Source organism: Aotus nancymaae, unplaced genomic scaffold, assembly GCF_030222135.1.
Source record: "Aotus nancymaae isolate 86718 unplaced genomic scaffold, 86718_ANA_hifiasm-v0.15.2.pri h1tg000029l, whole genome shotgun sequence".
Taxonomy (NCBI): domain Eukaryota; kingdom Metazoa; phylum Chordata; class Mammalia; order Primates; family Aotidae; genus Aotus; species Aotus nancymaae.
In genome coordinates, this window is record NW_026988442.1 from 12,501,588 (window position 1) to 12,527,997 (window position 26,410).

Genomic DNA, 26,410 nt, shown 5'->3' on the forward strand with positions numbered 1-26,410 from the left:
AACCCGGGAGGCGGAGGTTGCAGTGAGCTGAGACTGCACCACTGCACTCCAGCCTGGGTGACAGAGTGAGACTCTGTCTCAAAAATAAAAACATAAACAGATGCAGTCTGCCCTGCTGGTGCTCATGGCCTTGTGGGTAGACAGACCCTACGCACAGAAACTAGTGAAATACACAGAATGTCAGGGAGTGTTAAGGGCCACAGAGGAAAAATCAAGTAGAAAAGAGAGATGGGGGAGGGTCCAAGGGACCTAAGGTGGTCCTCACTGGGTGATCAGGGAGACCCTCTCTGAGCAGGTGACATTTGAGCAAAGATCCGAAGCAGGAGAAGAGCTGACCATGCAGAGAGCTGAAGAAAGAGTATTCCAAGCTGGGGGAAGGCCAGTGCAAGGGCCCTGGGGCAGGACTGTATTTGGCATGTTTGGAGAATAGCGAAGAGGCCAGTGTGGCTAAGGCCAAATGAACGAGGGGGAAGGGAAGTGGGGGTGGCGGCAGCTGGGGCCAGCTCACACAGGGCTCTGCAGGCCACTGGGAAGGCACGGACTCTTGCTTTGAGGGAGACGGGAGTCTTGGAGGGTTCTGAACCGAGGAGGGAGAGAGCCTGACTCGGGCTTTCCAAGGTTTGCTCTGGCTATTTGTGGGAAGGAGGGGTTATGGGGGCAGGGGGCAGGGGACAGGGTAGACCCTGCAGGCCCCTTGGGGAGGCTGCTGTCTCTCCAGGCTTGGACCAGGCTGGAGGCAGTGGAGGCTATGAGACACGGTAGAATTTGACATGTGCTTTGAAGGTAGAACCAACAGGATTTGCAAAGGGGTTGGAGGGAGAGGAGGTCAGAGAAAGAGGTCAGAAGTGACTCTCAGGTGTGGCCAAGGAAGGGGAAGGCTGCAGTGTGCTGCCTATAGGAAGGGCCATGAGGGAGTGAATGAATGAATGACCTGAGCTTGGGCACCAGAGGCTCACATCCAGCTCGAGAGCTCAGTGGGAACTTGAGTGAGTTCCCTCCACTTGCCTTAGTTTCCACATCTGCAGCGGAGGAGGCTCCATGTCCAGGGTGGCCAAGAGGACTAGTATTCTGGGATCCACAACTGTGCGGGTGAGAGGACGGGCCCAGCCTCCCGCCTGCTCTGCCGTCTCCCCACTCCCCTGCACTCCCCTCTGCTGGCCCAGCAGCCTGCCCAGGCCAGGCCTGCAGCTGCAGTTGAAACCGGAGGGGAAGGGCATGGACGAGAGGCAGGGGTGGCAGCTGTCTCCCACCAGGCTGGGTCTGGCCAGGTGGGAGGGTGGCCTCGAGGTCTAGAAAGTCTAAGTGGGGTGCCCTGAAGGGAGTGGGTGGAGAGCTAGGGCACCCCTGCCACCTTAGCTCCTGGGGGTCTTCCCGTGGACCCCAGCCTCCAGGTCCTGGGGTGGAGGGTCAGACAGAGCCCTGGAGCTCCAGCCCAGCCGTGTGCTCACTGTGCGCCTTGGGGAGGTTCGCTGGCCTCTCTGGTACCAAGTTCTCATCTACTTCACAGAACCCAGGGGAGAGTAAATGGAATAGTGTATCTGGCACACAGCATCTGGGGCTTGAAAAACTGGGAGATGGGCTAAGACCCCTGCCTGAGGGAAGCAGTCATTACGCCAGTCATTACCTGTTCTGCTTAAAACTCCAGAGCCCAGGAACTCACCTTCCCAGCCAGGGGGCCAGGTAGGGGTCGGGTCCACAAGGGAGAAGGGGCGGGGCCAGGCGGGGTCTGGTCCATGGAGAAGGGGCAGGACCAGGTGAGATCTGGTCCCTATGGGAGACGGGTGGAGGCTTGTCCCCCTCCTCAGCGGGTGCCTGACAGGCCTTGGTAAAGCCCTCCAGCGCCCTTCCTTGACCTCTGGGATCTGGCACCTGGGATGAATTCAGAGGCAGGGTGATCACTGGAGCCTTCTGTGTGTAAAAGATAATGTGGTTCACTGCAGGGCAGGAACCAATCAGGGCAGCAAGGGACCCTGAGCTTGCAGGTTCCCAGCTCTGGGGGCTCATGCCACACCTCCGTCCCTCACCAAGACTTCTGGTGCCAGGTGCAGTGGCTACCACCTGTAAGCCCAGCGACTTGGGAAGTTGAGGCAGGAGGATCACTTGGGCCTAGGAGTTTAAGACCACCCTGGGCAACAAAGCAAGAACCTGTCTAAAAAAAAGAAGAAGAAGAAAGAAAGAAAAGAACAGAAAAAAGAGAAAAAGACTTCTGTATTCAATTCAATGCAACATTTCTCAAGCCCCTGATAGCACTAGAGACACAGAAATGACTCAGATATAACCTCTAGGGAACGCAGAGTTGCTGCTTACCTACTCTATGCCAGGGACTTAGCTGGGTGCTTCATCTCCACCGTTCCATTTAATATTCACAACATCCTTTATCGCCATCCCCATTTTCCAGATGAGGAATACTGAGGCTCAGTGAGATCACATAGCAGCTAACATTTCCTAAGATTTGCTACATTTGGGGGCCCTATGTGCGTTAAAGCATTAATTTCCACATCAGTCCTAGAAGAGGAATATGATTACAGCTCCATTTTACTGATGAGAAAATTAAGGCCACAGGAGGCAGAGGTTGCAGTGAGCCAACATTGCGTCACTGCACTCCAGCCTGGGTGACAGAGCCAGACCCTGTGTCAAAAAAAAAAAAAAAAGGAAAGAAAGAAAGAAAATTAAGGCCAAATTGATAAAAGGGCAGAGCTGGGTGTCACCCAGGCTGGAGTGCAGTGGCATGATCACAACTCACTGCAGCCTCTAAATCCCGAGCTCAAGTGCCTCCTGCCTCAGCCTCCTGAGTAGCTGGGACTACAGGTGCGTGCCACCATGCCTAACTTTTAAAAAATTTTGTATAGAGCTGGGGTCTCACCACGTCCCCAGGCTGGTAGGCCTGGCTTTGACATGAGTTAGCAGGGTGGCCTTGAGCACGTTCCTTACCATCCTCAAACGACAGCAGAGACTGCCAGCTTGCCAAGAAGTGGAGCTTTGGGGCCCATTTTCCAGAAAAGGAAACAGACTCAGAGAGGCCAGGCAGGCTGCTTGCCCAAGGTCATGCAGCGATGAAGTGGCTGAGTTAGGACCCCATAGGCCCTGGCCCCCTCACTTCAAGTTCAGAGCCTTTTCTCCCTGGAAACCTCCAGTCCCGTGCTTGGCTTCGGGCTTTGTTATTATAGGACCATAGCAAGAGGCGGGTAGGGGGTGGGGTGGGAAGCTGGAACAAGGAGATGCCTTGGCTGCAGTCATGGGGACAGGGGCACGGCAACAGCTCTTATGCCCACCGCTTGGCTTCAGCCAGCTGCTGAGATGCCAGGGATGGCAGGGGCCAGGGCAGCAGCTCGGGGGACTCGGCGGTGATGAAGGACACCCCTGCCGGACAGGGTGAGTCTGATCCGGACCTCGCACATGTGTGCACGCACATGCAGTCACACCGCAGCTGCCAAGGCCCACAGCCCAGGTGCCCACATAGATGCTGACAAATATGCAGAGGAGCCTCTCCACCTGCGCCCTGCACACACTCCACGCACACACACTCACAGGCACTCCTAGCCTGCACATGGATAGGACGGCACACTCACACCCACATGGTTGCACTTTTACACACACACGTGCACACGCATGTTCTGGCCTGTGAGCACACACATGTGCAGTACTCAAATCACATGACCTCTGAGGTAAGATCCGGCTTGAAGAAGGCCAGGTATGCCTGAGGCCCTCCACCTGGGTCCCCAGACAGCCCCAGCCACAGGTTCCCCACCCCCGCAATCCTCCCAGCAGCATTTCCGAGGTCCCAGATGGGCCTTCCAGCCTCCCAGACACACAGGGACAGCCAAGCCGCCTGCAGGGGCCGTAAAGGAGAGGGTTTTCCTGCCAGCTCCTACCCAAGGAAGAAGGGTGCACGGTGTCCCCACCCCTCAGCAGAGAGTGACCCAGGACTTAGAGGGGAGGCCCCAGGAAGGCAGAGTCTGACCCATCTACATCACCCTGGCACCAAAATGCAGCCCCCCAGAGTCACCCAGGACCATGCCACCCAAATCACAAGGTGTAACTGACAAAAACACATGCTCCACCACTCACAAGAAATGCAAATGGGCCCTGGGCCAGACACCACTGTCAACCTTCTTCCCAAAGCCCCCACAGGACCCAGGACAACAGAGGAGTCCTCCCTCCTCCCTACCCCACACCCATCCTCATGAACACCAGGAAAGCCCACAGACTTTATGCTGTGCCAGCCTGCCTCAGGCACCAGCCTGGGAATACAGACACCTTGACCAGAGGGATGCTTTGAAACGAAATTCAGACTCAAGTGTAAAGGACTGAAAGCGTGACATGAAGAACCTATGCTTTCAAATTGGATCAGGTTGCAAGACCCTTCAAAGTCAGATATACGCATGGCCCCTGGCATCGGCGTGGCCGGGGGCAAGTTCTGAGCCTCCCTTAGCCTCAGTTTACTCCTGAAGTCTAGCAGTAATCACAGCACGGGCCTCTAGGCTGCTGTGAGAATTCCACAAACTGATGCGTATCGGCGCCTCAGCCCAGTGACAGGCACACAGTAGGTGACCCCTGAAACAGCTGCTGTTCTGGTAATTCAGAGAAAACCAGTAACTATTGAGGGACTCAAGCAAAGGTCACAGCACATATTACACAGTGCTAAGTCAGAGGCCATTTCCCGCCCAGACCAGCGGCCGCAGGTGCCAAAGGTTTACACAAAAGCTCTGGGGAGAAAGACTTAGGACTGAAAACGCTTTCCACTAAATGAACGTTGTTGCAAACTGGGAAAAGACCACCATTAGTCAATTTGGGTAGCGGAACACCTGGGGTCCAGCTTGCAAAAGCCTGGTGTAGAGAGTGGAGTTTGGCAATCTGTAAGTTTCCCTGGGGGAATGGGGCTCTAATGGTGGGATTCCTGGCATGTGACAGGCCCACGGAGAAGCTACAGTGGTGCACAGAGAGCCCTGTTCCAGTCCTGGCTTCCGACAGATGGAAACTTCCTCTCTCTCGGCCTCAGTTTTCCCATCTGGAAGATGGTACAGTTGGGCTAAGAACCTCTATCTCCACAGAACCTTTGGGCTCTCTGATCCTAGGAACTGACAGACGGCCCAGGGCCCCACCTCAGACCTAACCTGTGGCTCTGGGGACGGCTGCACTCTGAGAGGCCAAAGGAAAAGAAAAGGGGTTGTTTGACTTTGTGGCTGATGCCGGAATGGAACTGGAGGGTCTCATCTCCAAGGGGTTCGCTTCCCCGACTTGGCAACCCACATGGGCTGGATTTGAAGCAGGCCAAACCTAAGAAATAAAAAATCCTCACCAGGCTTCGCCCGGCCAGGAGGCCCCCAGATGGCTCTTGTCATAAAGAGATCTTATCCCCACCGGCACCCCTAGCTGCACGTGGAGGACTCCGCCCTCCTCCCCTCTGTCCCTCGCTTCCACCTTCTACTTCCTGTGGCAACCTGCAAACTGGAGGCCAACTTGCTTCTCCCCCCACGCCCAGGCTTCTCCTCGACCCCCGCCCTGCCCCACCCCCACCCGGGCCCCAGCTGCAGGAGGCCCTGCAGAGTGTAATTCCCCTCGCCCTCTCTCTGCCCTGGGCCCGTCCGGACAGATTAAGCCTTTGTCACACACACCCAGAAAAGCTCAGGGCCAGATGGGACGGGACAAGTGGTGTCAGATCATCGACCCGAGGCTGGCCGGGACTAGGAGAGGGCCCCGACCGACCGCAGTACCGCATATGGCTGTGGGAGGAGGAAGGGAGGCCCAGGGTGGGGGCAGCCAGAGAGCAACGTGGAAGAGAGGTGACACGCCATGGCCACCCTGGGGACGGAGGCTCTATGGGGCCTGTAGCTGCTGGGTGACCCTACCTCCCCTATTCCTTGGAATCTTTCTACCTGCCCTCCCTTGAAGCCCCCATGGGCTTCTTTATCCTGTCTTCAGCTATACCCCCTGCCCCTGACAGCTGGGTGACCTGGGAAGCAGGCACAGAGCCCCACCCACCCCAGCACCCCAGCGCCCCAGTGCCCATACAAGGCCTGTGGGTACTTAACAAATGCCTTGGACAAAGGTTTATGGCCCAATGACCTTCACAAAAACCCACCGAGGACCAAACTACAGGCTGTCTCCCAACTGATACCAGGGAAGAGGGTGTGTGTGTGTGTGTGTGTGTGCGCGCACGCGCGTGTGCGCGCGTGCATGCACGCGCCAGGGAATGTAGATGTGCTTTGCACCTTTCAAAGGAGGTCCCATTCAGCCCCTCCTAGGAAGAGGCCAGGGCTGCCCCAGAATTCCCAGCAGGATTTGTTCCTCTTGGATCAGTGAAAAGGAAAATGGAAATACAAAAATAATAACTGGGCCCCAGGAAGGTACTTGGAGATGGGGGTGGCAGGACTCGGGCATTTGCTGCTGGCTCCGGCTGGCTGGGCGAGTGGCAGGTAACTAACAGGCTCTCTGGGGACCAGCAGGCCAGGCAGGCAGGCGTGGGGAGCCTGAGGGGCGGGTTGTCGAGGGAGGGCATGTCTGTTGTGTTTGTCGTCCTCCTGGCAGCCTGGACTGGGAGGCCTGGGTCCCCTTTCTCTGCCTCTCGGGCAGGTGGTCCCTCGGGGAGGGCTCATTATTGGTCTGAGAGCCAGGGTGAAGGCTGGGGACAGTCCCACTGTCAGGGGCAGGCAGGGCAGGTCAGCACGGGTCTCAAGGAGCCTCTGAAGCCAGCAGCTGGCCCAGCAGGACCTGGGGCCCAGGCCTAGCACCCAGTTTCCGCATGCGGTCTGGATAGGGGGAAGGGGTGCTCAGCCTCGACAGCTGTGTGGATAGTGGACGACTGCTCCAGATGCCCGCTCCCTAGGGAGAAGTCGAGCCACACAGAGAGCCAGTGAGCCAGCGGCCAGGTCTGGGGGGGTCACCCCCCAACTCCAGGAGAGGGTGGACTCAGGGCTCCTGCCTCAGACTCAGGATGTTGGGCCAAGACTCCCAGTTCTTCGGGGAGTGGAACCAGGATGGGGGGTGGGGTGGGGCACCGACCTGGGAAGCCCTGATGGCAGAGGGCACTGACCCAGGGTAGGGGGCACGGACCCAACCAACCATCTCATGGGTCACTGACCTCAGAAAAACCGCACTCCGGTGGGGGGCAGTGACCAAAGATGCGGAGAACCGATGAGGGGACCGACCTGGCAGGGTGGGGAGGGCTGACCTATACTCCCCATCTGAGAAAGTGGGAACTGATTTGGGCTGGGGGAGGGGTCCTGGACTCGATCGGGGGAGGGGACAATGACCTAGACTCGCCGGGTTTGGGCGAGAGTGCTGATTTAGGCTGGGGGGTCCCTGCCTCGAGCAGGCTGTGTCACTGCCCTGGCATCCCCCTCGTGGAACCCGGTCCCGGCGCGCCCCTCGGCCCGGCCCCGCGTTCCCAGTCCGGCCGGAGGCGGCAGCGGCGCAGATGGGCTGCTGGCGGCCGCAGCGCGGTTATCAGCGCTCCTCGCAGATGGGCCAGCCGCCCTCTGCGCTCGCGGCTCCCACTCCCCGCGGCCTGCAGCCCCGTCCCCTGGGCGCGGGGGGAGGCGCCTCCGGATCTGCTCCCCGGCTCCCGCCTCCCTCCCTCGCGGCCCCCTCACCCCGCGGGCCGGGCCCGGGCGGCCGCGGAGGGGGAGGAGGAGGGGACAAGTGCACTTTTCGTAACGACCGAATCAATTGTGTGTGAAGAGCCCGCTCCGGCCGGGGACGGGGCTGAGCGCGGGGCGGGCGGGCCGGCCGGGGGAGGAGCGCGGAGGGGGGAGCGGGGGAGCGGGGGAGGGAGGGAGGCCGGCGCGGGGCGGCCCGGCTCTTGCGCTCCGGCCGGGGAGGGAGCAAGAAGGGTAGGGGGAGGCCGGCGCGGCCCGACCGGGTCGGGGGCGGAACGCACTAATGGAGGGTCTCGGCGACGGAAAGTTCAAAGCTCAGCAGCGCCCCGGGAACGGCCGCCCCCCCCAGCCCCCACCCTCTGCAGAACAATGGGGTCCCGGCGGGGGAGCTGCGGGGCCCGCGCAGCACGCCCTCTCCAGGGCGCCCCGGGCCAGAGGGGACGCCCCCGCCCGGCCGCCCGCCTCCTCCCTTTAGGCGGCTGCGGTTCCCCGCCCCCTCCCCCACGCCACCCCGCCCGGACCGGGCCAGCCCGGGGGACGGGGGAGGGGAGGGGATGGATAGGTCAGGCCGCCCCCGTCCCGGGGAGGGGGGAGCGAGGGGCCCGGGGGGCCGAGGGGGCGCCCCACCCACCCGCGGGAGGCTGCTCCTGCGCCAGGCTGCGGCTCCGGCCGCCCCTCCCCGGGCCAGCCCCGGGTGGGGTCGGGGCGACAGTGCCCGGGCGGGCCCCCTCCTCTGGCGCTGGGAGGCCCGGCGGACTCCCCGTCCCGCGGCAGCCCCTACCTCCCTCCCCCCCACCCCGCGGCACCACCCTCCGCACACACACACACACCGCCCAGCCGGCCCGGGGGCGGGAGCGCGAGGCGCCCGGGACAGGCAGCCCCGGGGCGGGCGGGGGGAGGCTCGGGCTCCAGAGCAGCCGCCTGCTGGCGGGGGGAGGGGACGGGAGGACGGAACATGCTGGGGTGAGCAGCCCGGGACAGCCCGCCCGGCACGGCCACGGCCCGGGCAGCGGCGCGGAGGGGGGCAGGGACGCCCCGAACCCGGAGCGCTGCCCAGGCGAGCCGGGGAGGGCCGGTGAGCAGGGACGCGTGCGCCTCCGGCGGCCCGACACACGGACAACCTCAGGGACACACGTTCGGACACACATCCACACCCCCACCCCGCCCCCGCCCGCCCGCCCCGAGACCCGCCGCGGGACCCGCCCGCGGCCGCCGCGCGCGCACTCACCGAGCCCGTCTTGACCGGCACATACACCACTTGGCCCATCTTGGGTTCCCGGCCGCTGCCCAGGCGGAAGCCCTTGGAGCGCACCCAGAACTGGAACTTGCCTTTCTCGCCGGCTGCGGGGCCACTGCCCGCGCCGGTCCCGCCGCCGCCCTGCAGGACCTCGGCGATCCGCTGGTATTTGCTGCGTGTCACCGTCTTGGTTTTGGCCGAGTCGCCGTAGGTGCGCAGGCACCAGTCCCGGAACTGGCGGCCCAGCTCCGAGTCCCCGGGGCTGCGCTCGCGCTCCCAGCCCCCGCGCAGCAGCAGCGTCGGCTTCGGCATCCTCCCGCCGCGCCCGGCGCCCTCGGGGGCGGGCCGGCCGCCGGGCCGCCCGGTGCCGGGACTGGGTTGGGCTGTGCTGGGCCGGGCCGGGGCGCGCCGCGGCCGGGGCTGTCCCGCGGTGTGGCTCCGGCGCTGCTGCTGGATGGGCGCGGGCGGCGGCCGGACGCGCGGGGCTGCGGCGCGCTCTGTCCTGCTCGGGCGGCGGCGGCGGCGGCGGCGGCGGCGTTGGCGGCGGCGGCTCCGGCTCGCCTCCTGCTCCGCCTCCTCCTCCCCCCGGCCGGGATGCAGGAGCGATGGAGGCAGCTCCGGGCCCGGAGGTGCAGAGGGGGCGGGCCGCCCCGCGGGCGGCCGGGGGAGGCGGGAGGCGGGGAGCGGCCCCGAGCGCGGGGAGCGAGACCGAGCCTGGGCGCGGGCGGCAGCAGTGGCTGTCAGCTTGCGCGGCTCATCCTGCTCCTGCTCCTGCTCAGGCTCCCGCTGCCGCGGCTCTTCCTCCTCCTCCTCCTCCCGCGCCCGCCTCCACCACGCCGCGGGATCCCACCTGTTAGAGCGGCGCAGCCTTCGCCGCCGCCCGCCCCCCCTTCCTCCTGCGCCGGCCCGCCGGGCCCAACCCCCGCCCGGCCCGGCCCCTGGGGGCGCGGGGGCCGCTGCGCCCGCAGCCGCCGGGAGGGCAGGAGCCGCAGGCGCGCAGTGCCCAGCCCAGGGACCGCGTTCCATCTGGCCGGGCCGGGCCCGGAGCTTCGCAGGCCCCGCTCCTCCCGGACGCAGCAGTCCCGTGGGGAGTAAGGCGCAGACCCCAGCCCAGCCGCCGGCCTCCCGGCCGCCCCGCCCCACTTAGCCCGGCCCGGGAGATAGAGGGCAGGCTCCCCTTTCTCGCTCCCGCAACTGACCTCTCTCCTGTCAGCCGACGCCAGGAGAGTAGTGTTCCCCTGGGGGAACCCCACATCGTCGCCCTTCGGGGCCCCCAAACTTCCTCTCCTTTTGCCTCACCCTGAATTCCCCGAAGTTTGGCCAGCTTTGCCTCTGCTTGCCTGCTCCACTGCTCTGGGGCAGGCCCAGGCCCCCTGGGAAGTCGCCCGCGGCCTCAGCCCAGTCCCACCTCGGCCTCAGAAAACACTCAGCACATCCACAAACTCATCCTGAGACTCCCTGCCTTCCCGGGGGCGCCTTGTCCTAGAATCTCTCGCTGAGTAAACTCAGGTGACCCCACTGCCCCCCTCCTACCTGGGCAGATCTGACCTTGGGTAGAACTACCTGGCCCCCTCCGCCTTAATGAAATTACCAACATAAATAAAGGCACAGGCCAATTCCCCAGGATTTCTGCACCCCCTACCCCCACTTCCTTAACAGGTCATGAGGAATTGCACTTCTCTCCCGGACGTCCCCTGGGTCCACCCCCTGTCCCCACTACACTCCTGCAGGCAATTCACCATCCAAGTCCTGAGACCCAGACTTTGGCTAGCGCAGGACCATCATTTCCTGCCTAGTAACTATGGGCTACACTCATCCCAAAGTCCCCCACCCCAGGACCTACTGCGTGCCATGTCCTGGCAACTCTGAGAGGCAGAGGGGATGGCCCCATTTTACAGAGGAAGGCCTGGGGCGTGGAGAGGTGGCCTGATCTGCTCAAGGTCACGCAGGAAGGAGCGGGTGGGTTTCAGCTCATGTGCATCTGGCTCCTACTGCCATATCACACACAGAGTCTTCCCTTTTCACCGCGCTGGGAGAGAGCCGCACGCGGTGTATACCTGGCTCCTTTCCCCCAGTAGACAGGGAGCTCCAGATGCTCAGGGTCATATCTGACCCATCCTCATATGCACAGGCCCTAGCACCACACCTGGTACACAGTAGGTGCCAATAAATGCTGAAAGAACCCTAGAGGTCTCCCAAGTCCCAACCTCTCTCTGCATTTCACATAGGAGATTATTTTTAGATAATTTACATTTCCATGTTACTTTATATACACCAACAACTCCACAGTCATTTTTCCTCTTTATCTTCCCAAGAGCTCTTTTTGGATCTATGCTGGTAGGCATGCCCGTTTTCAAGAGGTGACCACTCAGAGCGGGGAAGGCGCTACCCAAAGGCCAGCCCCAGGAGTGCAGGGGCTTCTGCATGATGAAGCTCAGACCCTGAATTTTTCAATGTGTCCCTTGACAGTTATCCTTCCAGCAGCCTCTTCCTGAGAGCAAAGGAAAGTCTAGCCTGCCAATGGTAATATAACTGGTGGCAAATATGCCCTGTGCCTGGGTGGTGGGGTCCCTGTGTGAGCCCTGGTCTCTCTGTCCAATTCCAGAACCCACTTCAATAACCACTAAGCCTGACCTCCTCCCCACCCAGTCGGTCTTTGCCTGCCTTTCAGAACCTAAAAACCTGGTTGTCAATCTCGGGCTGAGTTCCGGCACAGCAGAATGCATAGTGTCATGTAAAGAACATAGGCTTCAGGTAGAGTCAGATTTGGAAGTGAATCCTGACGATTATTTGTCGTGGCATTCTTCATGCTGACAGGTCCCACTTGGCTACTTCCCAACTGCAAGAAGCCATCATTCCACCCTTTGCTGGGTGACCTCAGGCGGGTCACTGAGCCCCTACTTCATCGTCTGTATAATGGGGCAGGATGTCACGGATGTAGAGATTCCACAGGATGAGAGTGCCTGACCTGTGACCAGTGCCCAGTAAGTGCCATTTTCTCCCTCATGGGGACTCGAAGTATCCAAGGAGGAAGACAGGCATTGCTGTGCTTCATTCATTCATTCAATAAACATTTATTTCACAGCCAGTCTGCAGAAGGGGCTTAGGATATGGTCATGGGATCCCCGAGGTCCCTGCCCTACTGGAGCGCACCAGTGGGTATGGAAGACAGCTATTGAGGAAACCAGCAATTGATCACAACAGCCCAGGGAATGGACCACAAAGGAAAGAGGGAGGTGTGATAGCAAATAATGCAGAGAAGGGGCTGCTTTTCTTAGGGGGATTAGGGAAGGCCCCTCTGAGGAGGGAGCATCTGGGCAGTGACTTAAATGACAGGTGCCAAGGCATGCTGTTCCTGCATTCCAGGCAGAGGGAAGAGCAAGAGCAAAAGCCCCAAGGTGGGAAGGAGATTGGCATTTTCCGGAAGCTGGAAGGCGGCCGTTATGGTGAAGCAAGGGAAGAGGGGTTGGAGGGCAGGAGTCTTCAAGACCCTGGGAAATCCTTTGGATGGCATTCCAGCTGCTATGGGAGCTACTGGCGGGTTTTAAACGAGCGAGACTGTGGGATAGAGAAGAAGTGAGGAGCGCAGCTGCAGGGGTCCAGAGGTCTGTGGTCTTGGAGGTCAGAGGCCTGGAGCTCTCCCAGATACGTGGCAGCTCACTACACCAGGCACGTCCCAGCCTCTTGCCCCCAGGGCTCCTGGGAGAGCGGAGGTGGAGGTGGCTGAACCAAGGAATGAGAACGGCCTACTGCGGCCCATCCCCACTTCTGCAGAAACAGAGCCTGGGTCTTCGGCCTCTGTGTCACTGGGGTCTTCTAGAAGGGGTATGCTGGGTTGGGGGTAGTCTCCCACAATGCCCAGCTCTGGAGGGGGATGCAATCGCGGTCCCAGGGGGCAGCTGCTTCTTTTGATTCCCATTCTGGGCACCTGCCAAAGGACAAAGCAGGCTGCCCCATGAATCAAAGGCTAGGAGAGCCTCTGCATTTTTTATAATTGTGAGACAGGGTCTAACTCTCCCAGACTGAGTGCAGTGTCGCAGCCACGGCTCACTGGAGCCTCTACTTCCAGGCTCAAGTGATCCTCCCACCTCAGCCTCCTCAGCAGCTGGAACCACAGGCGTGCACCATCACACCCAGCTATTTTTTAAAAATTATTTTTTGTAGAGATAGGGACTCTCTTTTTTGCCCAGTCTGGTCTCAAACTCCTGGGCTCAAGTGATCCTCCTGCCTTGGACTCCCAAAGTGCTGGGATTACAGGCATTAGCCACCATGCCCAGCCTCTGGATTTTTTTTTTTTCTTTTGCACATTTAGTCCAGGTGTCCAAGGGAGACTAGAGTCGAAGTGCAGGGAGTCCAGGCCCCCAGGGCTTACATCCACTCCTAATATGGATAATAACACACTGAGTCATATGAGCTTGGTGATAAAGGGGTCTGAGAGTATACAGTCCAAACCCTTCATCTGATAGATGGGTAAACTGAGTCCCACAGGAGAAAAGAGGCTGAGGGCCGCAGGGCAGAGCCAAGCACCTGGCCTTTTCCTGGTTTGGCGCGGATCACCTGTCTTCCACTGAGCTCTGACCTTGGGCCCAGATGAGCGGGAATGCCTGCCACTCGGCGGTGAGGTAGCCCTGTCCCTGCCCACTGGGGTGGGGCAGACTGACCCAGGCTCCCACCGAGTCCTGTCCGTCCAAGGGCGAGGAAGAGCAGAGAGGCCCCAGAGCCTTGGGGAGAGGTAGTTTCCACCACTGGGTGCTGGTGCCCCTTCCATCAAGGGTTCATGCAGCCACCTGCCACCCCCCTATTCCGTAGCATCCCCCTGCGGTCTGTCAGCCACGTTGAGCCACTGCTCCACCCCCGCCTCTCCAGAAAGGCCTCCTGACCTCTCACATTGGGTCAGGGGCTTTCTCTGGTCACTTGCAGAGCCTTGGGCTGTCTCCCTGCCAGCTCTGACCACAGCATATCACAATGACCTCATTACCTGTGTCGACCAGTGCCCAGCGCAGGAGCTGAGGCTTAATCATTATTGAATAATGGATAAATAAGCAACCAACCAAATGAATGAACGAATGGGCTTATCCTCAAAAAGCAGGTGTTAAAGTCTACAGCATTTTCTACCACCCTGCTATGCTTCCCCCATAATCAGTCCATCCATCAGCATTTATTGTGCTCCTCCTAACAGGCTCGGCTGAGTGACTGAGTCCCTTAATCCCTCTAAGCCTCAGTGTTCAAAGCCAATAAAATGGGAATATTAACAATCATACCTAATTCATGGGGCTGTTGAGAGAACAAGCACTCGACAAATGCTAGCTCCTATTGTGATTATGCCCATCCATCATCCAGATGTTTGCTTGGGCATCTTCTGTATGTCAGCCACCATGCTTAGTGTTGGGAATATAATAATAAACAAGAGGGGCCTGGCCCATGAAGCTCAGGGACGAGCTGACTTTAAAAAGATCCTGACAGGCCGGGCACAGTGGCCCACACCTGTGATCCCAGCACTTTGGGAGACCACAGTGGGTGGATCGCTTGACCCCAGGAGTTCAAGACCAGCCTAGACAAGATGGTGAAACCCCATCTCTACAAAAAAATACAAAATTAGCCTGTGGTAGTGATGTGCACCTGTACTCCTAGCTACTTGGGAGGCTGAGGTAGAAGGATTGCCTGTGCCCGGGAGATGGAGGCTACAGTGAGCTATGATTGTGCCCACTGCACTCCAGCCTGGGAGACAGAGTAAGATTCTGTCTCAAAAAAAAAAAAAAAAAAAAAAAAAAACTGTGACAAATGGGTTTAGAATTAAAAACAAAAATTTGCCGTGAGACCAGGCGCGGTGGCTCATGCCTGTAATCCCAGAACTTTGGGAGGCCAAGGCAGGCGGATCACCTGAGTTCAGGAGTTCAAGACCAGCCTGGCCAACATGGCGAAACCTCGTCTCTACTAAAAATACAAAAATTAACCAGGTGTGGTGGTGGGCACCTGTAATCCCAGCTACTCAGGAAGCTGAGGCAGGAGAATCACTTGAACCTGGGAGGTGGAGGTTGCAGTGAGCTGAGATCACATCACTTAACTCCAGCCTGGGCGACAGAGTGCTACTTTTGTCTCAAAAAAAAAAAAAAGAGATGAGAATGAACACATGGCAGGGGAGAGGGGAAGCCAGATGAGCACCTTCGAGAAGCCCCGCCCTAAGTGCCCTAAGGGACCTTTGGACAGGAAGATGGAGGCACTGGGCAAAGCAGAGGGGAGGAGAAAAGTGTCTCCACTCCTGCAGTGGCCACACTACACTGCCTGTGGAATTATGACTGAATGGGAAAAAATTTGCTCTACCTCGCAGAGTTTGAGACCTCTCGAGTCCAGCATCCCCTTTTTTCCAGAAACTAAAACATAAAGAGAAAAGAGAACGAACTTGTCAAGGGATTTCATTCAAATGTCACCTCCTCTGAGGAGCCTTCCTTGACTGCCCTTCTTAAAAGTTCCCCAGTGACCCTCCATTCCCTTTCCTTACTTGGTTCATCCTCACAGACTCAGTCCCACCCTCCTTTGTAATACATGTGTATTTGTTTCCTGTCTCTGCTCATCTCACCCACTGGAATGGATGTTCCTAGAGGGCAGGACTCTGTCCTGGTCACTGCAGTATCTCCAGCATCCAGAACAGTGCCTGGCACATAGTAGGTGTCCCATATGTATTTACTGAATAAACGAATGAATGAAAATTGTGTGTGTGTGTGTGTGTGTGTGTGTGTGTGTGTATTTTGACCATACACTGCAATGAGATCCAGGAAGAGTTCTGCTGAATCGGAGAGGCAGGGGCCTTTTTTGCTTATATTCATTTTGTCTTTGGCAAGTCACTTCCTTCATCAAGCCTCAGTTTCCTCATCTGTAAAATGGAGCTAGTACCTGCTTTGCAGAATCTTTGTGAAGCGTCAAATGTGCAAAGTACCTAGGTGGGGCCTGGCACACAGTAGGTGGACAACTCTGTCACTATGTTGGAGCCCCTGTCGGGGGAAGCACGTGAAGGGGATCCCAGGGCCTGAGCCTCCCTTCAGGACACAAAGGAAGCTGACACTGGATCTGTCCCGTCACCTGAACTCGCCAGTAATTTATTGATGCTGGATGCTGGCACCCAGCAGCCTGCTGGGTCAGTCTCAGGGAGCAGGTGTAGGGCCCTCGGGCCTACCCCACCTCACACAGGCCGGGAGGGGAGGGGAGCCTGGGTCTGCCCGGCCCAGGAAAACTGATAGGTCAGCCCTTACAAGTCAGTCCCCTTCTATGTGCCAGGCAGTGCAGGCTGAAATAAACCAAGTGTGGTTCCTGCCTGGCCTGAGCTCACAGAGGGCTGAGGTGGACTTAATTCCAACAACCAAAAGGGTGAGAGCTGCGTGAGTGCCTGCTGTGTGCCAAGAACTTGGTACCTGTAACCACATTTAAGCCTCATGCAGGGCTTAAACGTGCTGAGGTCACACAGCTAGTGGCGGGTAGGATGAGGGTTTGAACCTAGATTTGCCTGGCTCTAAAGCCAGGGCACATTACTGCCACCCTGCCCCACTCAGGCTGGCTGGGCCAAGGGGCATATTTAAAAAAAAAAAACTGGGCCAGGCATTGTGGCTCACACCTGTAATCCCAGCACTTTGGGAGGCCGAGGTGGGTGGATCATTTGAGGTCAGGAATTAAGACCCACCTGGCCAATAGAGTGAAACCCCATCTCTACTAAAAATACAAAAATTAGCTGGGCGTGGTGGTGCATGCCTGTAATCCCAGCTACTTGGGAGGCTGAGGCAGGAGAATCACTTGAGCCTGGGAGGCAGAGGTTGCAGTGAGCCAAGATCGCACTATTTCACTTCAGTCTAGGAGACAGAGTGAGACCCTGTCTCAAAAAAAAAAAAAAACTAACTAAAGAAAGAGCTCTGGCTGGGCACGGTGGCTCACACCTATAATCTCAGTGCTTTGGGAGGCCAAGGTAGGAGGACTGCTTGAGGCCGGGAGCTTGAGACCAGCCTGGGCAGCATAGTGAGAGCCTGTCTCTACAAAACATGTCAAAATTAGTGGGATGTGGTGGTGTGCACCTGTAGTTCCAGCTACTCAGGAGGCTGAGGCAGGAAGAGCGCTTCAGCCCAGGAATTGGAGGCTGCAGTGAGCTATGATTATCAGAAATCTGGTCAGAATCATAGTGGTCAAGAGGGTGTGGGGTGCTTTCAGTGGCCACTGCATTCAGGACTGGGTGACAGTGAGATCCCATCTCAAAAAAAAAAAGAAAGAAAGAAAAAGTAATTGCTGTGGGAGCTGAACACTGAGAGCCAGCCCTTTCCACGGGAGGCTTCCCAAAGGCTGAGACCTTTAACCAGCCTTCAGCGGGTGGATGGAGAAACCAAAGGGGGGTGTGTTTTACAGCAGAGAAGCAGCCAAGCAGAGGTGTGGAGGGGGAAAGGAAGCGGTGTGTTTGGACTGTGGTGACCATCCCCACTTGGGAGGGCACCAGGGCCCTAGAAGTGGGCAGTGGGCATCTGGGGCCTTGAATGCTTGGCTAAGCTTGGACCTCCCTGGTGGGACATGGGGAGCCATGGGAGGCTGTTGAGCAATAAAGCCACTGTTTCCCCCTGACCTATATATTCTAAGAGGCCAGCTAGTCAGGCCAGAGGGTGCTTGGCATTCGAGAACCTGTAACATCTAGTTTCAGCCTCACCTCCCTCCATCAGCCCCCTGCGCCTGGCATGCCACGGGCAGCCAAACGCAGCTCATTCTCATCTCTGTACCTCTGATCTCTTGGCCCCTTCTCCTGCAGTGCCCATTTCATCTACCCAGACCCTACCTAATTGCTCAGGTCTTCCTTCCAGGCCACTTCCTCCATGAAGCCTGCCCTGATCACACCAGCCCTCAGTTATATGCCCCAGCCCCTGAACTGCCGGGGACCTGGGCTGGGAAAGTGCCCATCCTCCATGCAAGTCCACAGCACTCACCATCCACAAAGATGGGCTGCTGCTCTTACCTACATAGCAACTTTCTTCTCTTGGTAACAGCATCCTGAAACCCCTTTGAGAAACTGCCTCCTTCATATTCAGAGCACGTTGCTGGAGCCAGACTGACCTGGCCGCTGAAAGCACTGAATGACTAGGCCACTGAAAGCATCCCATGCCCCTGGCCACCATGATTGTGACCAGATTTCTGAGAACACTGGTGGGACACAGTGGCTCACGCCTGTAATCCCAGCACTTTGGGAGGCCGAGGCAGGTGGACCACCTGAGGTCAGGAGTTCAAGACCAGCCTGACCAACATGGTGAAACCTCGTCTCTACTAAAAATATAGAAATTAGCTGGGCATGATGGTGCACGCCTGTAATCCCAGCCACTCAGGAGGCTGAGGCAGGAGAATTGCTTGAACCTGGGAGGCAGAGGTTGCAGCGAGCCAAGATCTCACCATTATACTCCAGGCTGGGCGACGGAGCAAGACTCAGTCTCAAAAGAAAAGATTTCTGACAACACCCTTTGAGTCCCTGGACTGAACCACACCTGAAGGCCCTTTCTGCCTTCACTGAGGTCTCTCGGTGCTGAATTTCTTGCAACCCCATGAGCCTTGACAGATGTGCGGTCTGTTCAGTGCAGTCGGGCGCCCTCTGGTCTGGCCTGGATGGCCGTACCAGCCTCCTCACTGCACTCCTGGCCTCTAGGTTTTCCCCTCTGGTACACCAGAATAAAGTTCAAACTCCTTGGCTTGGCATTCAAGGCCTTTCACCATCTTGTTCCAACCCACCTCTCTCTGTGCCAACCACACTGACCTTTCCATTTCCCTCAACAGCAAGACTATGTTCAGACTTGCTCAGATGCTCCTCAACTTACAATGCAGTTAAGTCCTGATAAACCCATTGAAGTTGAAAATATAATTGGAAGTTAAGTCAAAATTACGCTTTTTTTTTTTTTTTTTTTTTTTTGAGACAGGGTCTCACTCTGTCGCCCATGCTGGACTGCAGTGGTGAGATCACAGCTCACTACAAGTAGAAATCACTCGCTCCACCTCCTGGGCTCAAGCGATCCTCCTGCCTCAGCCTCCCAAGTAGCTGTGACCACAGGCATCTGCCATCACGCCTGGCTAATTTTTGTATTTTTTTGTAGAGATGGGGTTTTGCCATGTTGCCCAGGCTGGTCTCAAATTCCTGGGCTCAAGCGATCCACCCACCTTGGCCTCCCAATGTGCTAGGATTACAGGTGTGGGCCACTGCACCCAGCAAAAGTTCGCTTTTAACTTACCACATTTCCAACGTATTCCAGCAGTGGGTTTACCTGGACGTAACCCCTCGGTAGTCAAGGAGTATACTGAATGCATGTCACATTGGCACCATTGTAAAGTTAAAAAATTGTGAGTTGAACCCTCAGTAAGTTGGAGATCATCTGTATATGCTGTTCCCCTCCGTCACTGGGACTGACCTTCCCCACCAGTTCTCTTCCTGAAAAACTCCTACTCATCCTTCAAGGCGCCATTTGATTGTCACTCCATCTGCCATGCTTCCCTTGATCCTAGGCAGGGTAAGACGTCTCTTCTCTCCTGGCACCTCAAGCTCCCCGGCTGGTCTCTTTCAGGCAGTGACCACCTGATGTGGTTATTCTCTTCTACCTGTCTACCTTCTTCCCTGACAAGGAGCTGCTCAAAGACAGGGTCATACCTTGCTCATTTTTCATTTTCCAAAGGGCCTATTAATAAATAGTTGTCACTGGGTGTGGTGGCTCACGCCTATAATCCCAGCACTTTGAGAGGCCAAGGCACGTGGATTGCCTGAGGTCAGGAGTTTGAGACCAGCCTGGCTAACATGGTGAAACCCCGTCTCTACTAAAAATACAAAATTAGCCGGGCATGGTGGCGCATAACTGTAATCCCAGGTACTCAGGAGGCTGAGGCAGGAGAATCACTTGAACCCGGGAGGCGGAGGTTACAGTGAGCCAAAATCACACCTTTGCACTCCAGCTTTGGCAACAAGAGCGAAACTCTGTCTTAAAAAAAAAAAAAAAAAAAAAAAGAGGCCAGGCACAGTGCTCATGCCTGCAATCCCAGCACTTTGGGAGGCTGATGTGGGCAGATCACTTGAGGTCAGGAGTTTGAGACCAGACTGGCCAGCATGGTGAAAACCCGTCTTCTACTAAAAATACAATAATTAGCCAGACATGGTGGTGGACACCTGTAATCCCAGCCACTTGGGAGGCTGAGGCAGGAGAATCGCTTGAACCCAGGAGGCGGAGGTTGCAGTGAGCCGAGAGCACGCCATTGCACTCCAGCCTAGGCAACAGAGTGAGATTCTGTCTCTCAAAAAAGAAAAAAAAAAAAGGCACTTAGCACAGTGCCCAGCACATAGTAGGCCCCCAATAAATCGCCACCAGCATCTCTATAACTTTAGATTTCTCAGGAGATACCAGATGCACTGAGCCTTGACATCTTTGGAGAGCTGTGGTTCTCGCTGGAGAAAGATGCCAATTAAATACTAGGTCCAGGCTGGGCTGACCTCCCACATGGGGCCTGCTCCTCTGGAGGCCCAGATGTTGGGCCTTCCTCCTCCCTGATTTGGAAAAAAAGGTGGTTTTTATTTAGAGGAATGTTCCCCCTATTTTCATATTGGCTCTATAAACTGGATTTTGTTGAGTGATTTCTGACAAGCAAGTCTTATGGGCATGTATGTGGAGGAGACGCAAGGCTGCCTCTAGCCATGAGGGTGGGTCTGAGGCCTTGAGTTCTGCCAGCTGCTGGCTGTGAGCTCAGCCCCTGGGCAGCTGCATCCCAGGGAGAGTGTGTGTCCTTGGGGTGATCCAGAAGGGCTTCTCCCCTGGGAAATTCTTCTAGAGGTTTCCCAGAACCTTCCCTCAGAGGAAAGGCTCAATGGCAAATGGCCTGCCACCTTCTGCACCCCACCCCAGCAAACTCACACACGGGTTCAGATTTGTGGTGGTGTGGTGGGGGAAGTGCCCGAGTCTCCTACCCCCAGCTCAGTCCCCTTCAAGATGGATAGTTAGGAGGTCAGGCTCAGTGACCTGTAATCCCAGCACTTTGGGAGGCTGAGGTGGGTGGATCACCTGAGGTCGGGAGTTCGAGACCAGCCTGGCCAACATGGAGAAATCCCCTCCCTCCTAAAAATACAAAATTAGCCAGGCCTGGTGGCGCATGCCTGTAATCCCAGCTTTCAGGAGGCTGAGGCACAAGAATCACTTGAACCCAAGAGGCGGAGGTTGTGGTGAGCTGAGATTGTACCATTGCACTCCAGACTGGGCAACATGAGTGAAACTATGTCTCAAAAAAAAAAAGATGGATAGTCAGGGACCATGAGGTGGAAAACAGAGCTTCTCTGTATCTTCAGCAAGCCAAACAAGAAGCTAACATATGAAAACAAGAGAGATTTCAGTTAGACAGCAGGAGGGACTTCTGCTCTGCCAGATGGCTAAAACCTAGGCTGTGCTGGGCCTAGGAAAGAGCACTAAGCTAGGAGTCCAGACAGCTTTGACTGACAGATCCCCTGGGACTTTGGGTCACTGCCTCATTTTCTCCCTCCCTCGGTTTGCTCATCCACAAAATGGGTATTATAATTCCTATTTGCCACAGAGCATTTCAAAGGCAACAGTGGGGTGAGGCCTTGAGGTCAGTGTCCGGGGGCTGCGTCGGAGCACCTCTGCAGGTTCCCTTTCCTCTCTTTTTGGAAGGAATTCCTAAGGCTGAGGCCTTGGTCCCAGGCCCAGAGGCCCCGTGGTGAAGCATGTGTGTGCGCAGATGCACACAGCACTCCGGTCACGCTGCAGGTGCTAAGTCATGTTGGTTTTCTCACCCTCTTCTCAGGCCACTCCCCAGATGCAAAAAGTGGCCTGGGCAGAAGTTAGGAAGCCTGGGTCCTTGCCCTGCATCCGCCCCTGACTTTCTCTGACTTTGGCCATGTCCCTTACCCAACTGAGCCTCAGTTTCCCCATCTGTGCCATGAAGAGTTTGGATGGTTTTGAGATTCTTCTCTCTTGGTTCTGTGAAACCCACAACTGGCCCAGTGAGGTCTGACCCCTGCTCGCCTCCCTGGCCATCACTGGGCAGTTCAGATACACTGATCTTCCTTTGCTTCCTGGAATTTTCCAGCTCCCTCCCACCCCAGGACTTTTGCACAAGCCCTTCCCCAACTTACCAAATATTGACCTATTTTTTTTTTTTTTTTGAGAGGGAGTCTCACTCTGATGCCCAGGCTAGAGTGCAGTGGTGTAATCTTGGCTCACTGCAACCTCTGCTCTGTCTCCCGGGTTCAAGCAACTCTCCTGTCTCAGCTTTCTGGATAGCTGGGACTACAGGTGCATACCACCCCGCCTGGCTAATTTTTGTATTTTTAGTAGAGTTGGGGTTTCACATGTTGGCCAGGCTGGTCTTGAACTCCTGACCTCAAGTGATCCGCCCACTTCAGCCTCCCAAAGTGCTGGGATTTGGCCACTGCACCTGGCCAAATTCACCTGATTAACTCCAACTCATCCTTACACGCTCAGCTCCATCATCACCTCCTGACCACCCCACCAGACCCCTCCTCTGGGACTCACTCTCACAGAGTCCTAGGCCCCTCCTTTGGAATACTCGACTACCCCTGCATTTTACATTTATGTCATTCCTCGATTGATAACTGTCCACCACACCCCTGGCTGGGAATTCTATGAGGTCAGGGACTGGATCTGTCTTGGTCCCCGCTGTGTCCCTGACACTCAGCACAGGGTCTGGCACACAGGAGATGCTCAGCTGTTGAATGGATGGGCAGATGACCTCCCCATTCCTTCGGGTCAGTATAGGGCCGCCTCTGCTCACAAAAGCTCTTCCCTCCTGGCACCCATGCAGAGCAGACCTGGTGGTGAGGAAGAGGGGAGGCCGCTGAGGATCTGAGGGGCTCCACCCTTCCCTGGTTGCTGAGGTAGTGACAGGCCCTGCCTTCAGAAGGAGGACTGGGAGACACGGGGAGCCCCGAGGGGTGTGTGCTGTTTGCAGGGCACATCCACGTCTGTGCTCTCTCGGGGGCTGGTTTCGCACTCTGTCACCCAGGCTGGAATTCAGTGGTGTGATCACAGCTTACTGCAACCTCCAACTTCCAGGTTAAAGCAATCCTCCTGCCTCAGCCTCCCAAGTAGCTGGGACTATAGACATGCACCAACAGGCCAGGCTAAGTTTCTGAATTTTTTTGTAGCGACAGGGTCTTGCTATGTTGCCCAGGCTAGTCTTGAACTCCTGAGCTCAAACGATCCTCCCACCTTCGCCTGCTGAGTAGCTGCAATCATAGGCAGGAACCACCGCGCTCAGCTGGGAATCTGTAGTTCTTGAACTCTGATACCTTTCTCCTGCTAGGCTGAGGCAGAGGATTCCTGGCCTTGACCCTGGATGACCCTGAGGCTTCAGATGGTGGATGACACCACGGGGCAACCGTGGGGGTGGACAATGTTGGCGGAAGCGCTCTAAGGGTTTGGGTGGCAGGATAGTGCCAGGCGGCCTGGGTCAGAACCCCAGCTCTGCCACTCACTAGTTGTGTGACCTTGCTTGGGTGCTTTTAACCTCTCTGTGCCTCAGTTTCCTCATCTGTGAAATGGGGAAATTCTGGGTTAACTAGTCAATGTAGCAAAGCACCCAGAGCAGGGAAGGTCTGAGACAGTTTCTAATAAACATGAACTCCAGAGCTGACCTGGCCGGGAACGCAGGGAGTGTTGAGTTCTTTCTCTGTGCCAAGGCTCTGGAGTCAGAAGTATCAGCTCCCAGCTTTGTGCCCTCAGGGCCACCGGAGAAAATGCCTGAGAAGGGCTTCAAAGATCACAGTGACTGTTCTTTGAGCCCCTGCTACTTCACAACCCACTGAATCCTCAGAAATGTCCTATCAAAAGAGGCTCAAGGCCAGGCACAGTGGCTCAAGCCTGTAATCCCAGCACTTTGGGAGGCCGAGGCGGGCAGACCACTTGAGGTCAGGAGTTCAAGACCAGTTTGGCCAATGTGGAGAAGCCCCGTCTCCACTAAAAATACAAAAATTAGGCCAGGTGCAGTGGCTCACACCTGTAATTCCAGCACTTTGGGAGGCCGAGGCAGGTGGATCACCCGAAGTCAGGAGTTTGAGACCAGCCTGACCGATACGGTGAAACCCCATCTCTAATAAAAGTAAAAAATTAGCCAGGCATGATGGTGGATGCCTGTAGTCCCAGCTACTCAGGAGGCTGAGACAGGAGGACTACTTGAACCCGAGAGGCGGAGGTTGTAGTGAGCCGAGATGGCGCCACTGCACTCCAGCCTGTGCAACACAGTGCGTCTCCATCTCATTAAAAAAAAAAAAAAAAAAGCTGGCGCGGTGGCTCACACCTGTAATCCCAGCACTTTGGGAGGCCGAGGCGGGTGGATCACGAGGTCAAGAGATCGAGACCATCCTGGTCAACATGGTGAAACCCCGTCTCTACCAAAAAAATACAAAAAATTAGCTGGGCATGGTGGCGCGTGCCTGTAATCCCAGCTACTCAGGAGGCTGAGGCAGGAGAATTGCCTGAACCCAGGAGGCAGAGGTTGCAGTGAGCCGAGATCGTGCCATTGCACTCCAGCCTGGGTAACAAGAGTGAAACTCTGTCTCAAAAAAAAAAAAAAGCAGGCTCTATTATTCTCCCATTTTACAAGTGTGAAAACCAAGGCCTTGGCCAGTGCCTTGTCTAAGTCCCACAGTCTGTGACTTGCAGAAGCAGGACTCATGCCCAGAGCCTGCTCTTGGGGTCACTTGCTCTGAAGGGCCCGGAAACAAAGGGTGAGGAGAGAGATGAGTTGGCACTGAGGAGTGGAGTCCTGGAGGGAGGTCCCAGGCTGGGGCCGGCAGGCTGGGGAGCTTGGGCAGCAGGCATTGGTGGAAGTGGAGGTACAGCCCTGTCTCCCAGGAAACCAGGCCCGAGGTGTGCCCTGTTGGTCACTCTCACCATTTACCTGGTGCCTGTGGGGCCCAGCTACCTGAGGGCAAGGCTGACTCTTTCATCCCCATTATATGCGGCACCCAGTCCAGGCCCTGCCCCTGGCAGCCACTCATTGGGTGCTTGCTGAATGACTGAGTGGGCCCAGTGCCCTATTCTGTTGTCACTAGTCTGCTCAGCAATCATGAGCGCCATGCTACAGGTGAGGAAACTGAGGCTCAGGGTGGGGAAGGGAATATCCTCCCCCACCCCACCCAGGTCTGTCTGAATCTTTTTTTTTTTTTTTTGAGACAAAGTTTTGCTGTCATTGCCCAGGCTGGAACGCAATGGCACAATCTCAGCTCACTGCAACCTCCTCCTGGGTTCAAGTGATTCTCCTGTTTCGGCCTCTCAAGTAGCCGGGACTACAGGCATGCATCACCACACCTGGCTAATTTTTTGTATTTAGTAGAGGTGGGGTTTCACCATGTTGGCCAGGCTGGTGTTGAACTCCTGACTTCAGGTGATTCACCTGCCTCGGCCTCCCGAGGAGCAGGGGTTGCAGGTGTGAGCCACCGCGCCCCAGCCTGTCTGAATCTTTACTCTCCTCCAGGAACGTGATCTCAGGAGCACATCTCTCCTCTTCCAGCCGGAAGTACCTGAGAGAGACCCCAGAAGGTGGCTAAGACTACAGAGAGTGGGGAGCATGAAGCACCTTGCCCAAGGTCTCACGGGGCAAGAGAAGGGCGGAGAAGGGCAGCTTCTCCATGGACTGCAAATCCCCAAAGTGTGCAAACCTAAGGACTCTCTTTAGGGCTCAAGGGATCTAAACTTACCCTTTTACCTATAGAGAAACTGAGGGCCCCCCAAAAGATGAGTCATATCCCAGGCCACTGAGTGCGTGAGAAACAGACTGGAACCAAGCATAGCAGATCCAAAGGCCCTGAGGCCGGCACACAGTATGAGCTGAAGGCTTAAGAGCAAGACGCAGCTGGGGAGGTGGGCTGGGGTCAGGCCAAGCAAGGAGCGTGGACCCTAGACCACAGCCGTGGGGAGCCATTGGAATGGAAAGGTCTAGACACCATCCGGCTTGGGTCCTCAAGAGACCCCTCTGGCTACTGGGGACTGACTGGCCTGCAGGAACATGGGATGGGAGTTGGGAGTTCTGAGGCTCAGGCCGAAAGCCCTGGAGGCATCCCTGCCCCTGGCCCTTTTCTCTCAGTCCTTTTGGCTTCACCTTCAAAATAAAACCAGAATCTGACCATGTCTCACTGCCCCATTGCTGAAACCCCCAGCAGCCTCTCCCTGCACCTGACCTCCAACCTGGCCCTGCCACCCCTCCATAATGCAGCCAGAGGGAAATGGATGAAATGAGGGTCAGACTGCACCCCTCCCCTCCTCCAAAGCCCCTGGGGCTCCCCACCTCATCAGCAGAAAATTCTGAGCCTGGCCCTTGAGGGCCTCGTGCTCTGGCCTCCCTGCCCATCTGGTCGTGTGTCCCCAAGGCTCTCGCCCAACCCCTGCAGCAGCACATTCACAACCCCTTGGCATTCCTGCCTCCGGGCATCTGCTCCTGCTGTGCCCCTGCCTCAAGTGCCCTTCCCCAGATGCCTGCAGGGCTGGCTCCATCCTCTCCCTCCTGTTGTCAGATGCCACCTTCCCAGGAGGCCTCCCTAACCACCCCATTTAACAGGGCCTCA

The 26,410-nt window shown here is 56.9% G+C and overlaps 1 protein-coding gene across 1 annotated transcript in view; it reads right to left on the reverse strand.

Annotated features, from left to right (window-relative positions):
• The window catches only part of NOL4L (nucleolar protein 4 like), a 146,351-nt gene extending 137,204 nt beyond the window's left edge, over positions 1-9,147 (reverse strand). The window contains exon 1 of the mRNA XM_064382317.1: positions 8,827-9,147. Coding sequence (XP_064238387.1) covers positions 8,827-9,147 — 321 coding nt within the window. The remainder of the gene's footprint in view (positions 1-8,826) is intronic.
• Between the last annotated feature and the right edge of the window lie 17,263 nt (positions 9,148-26,410).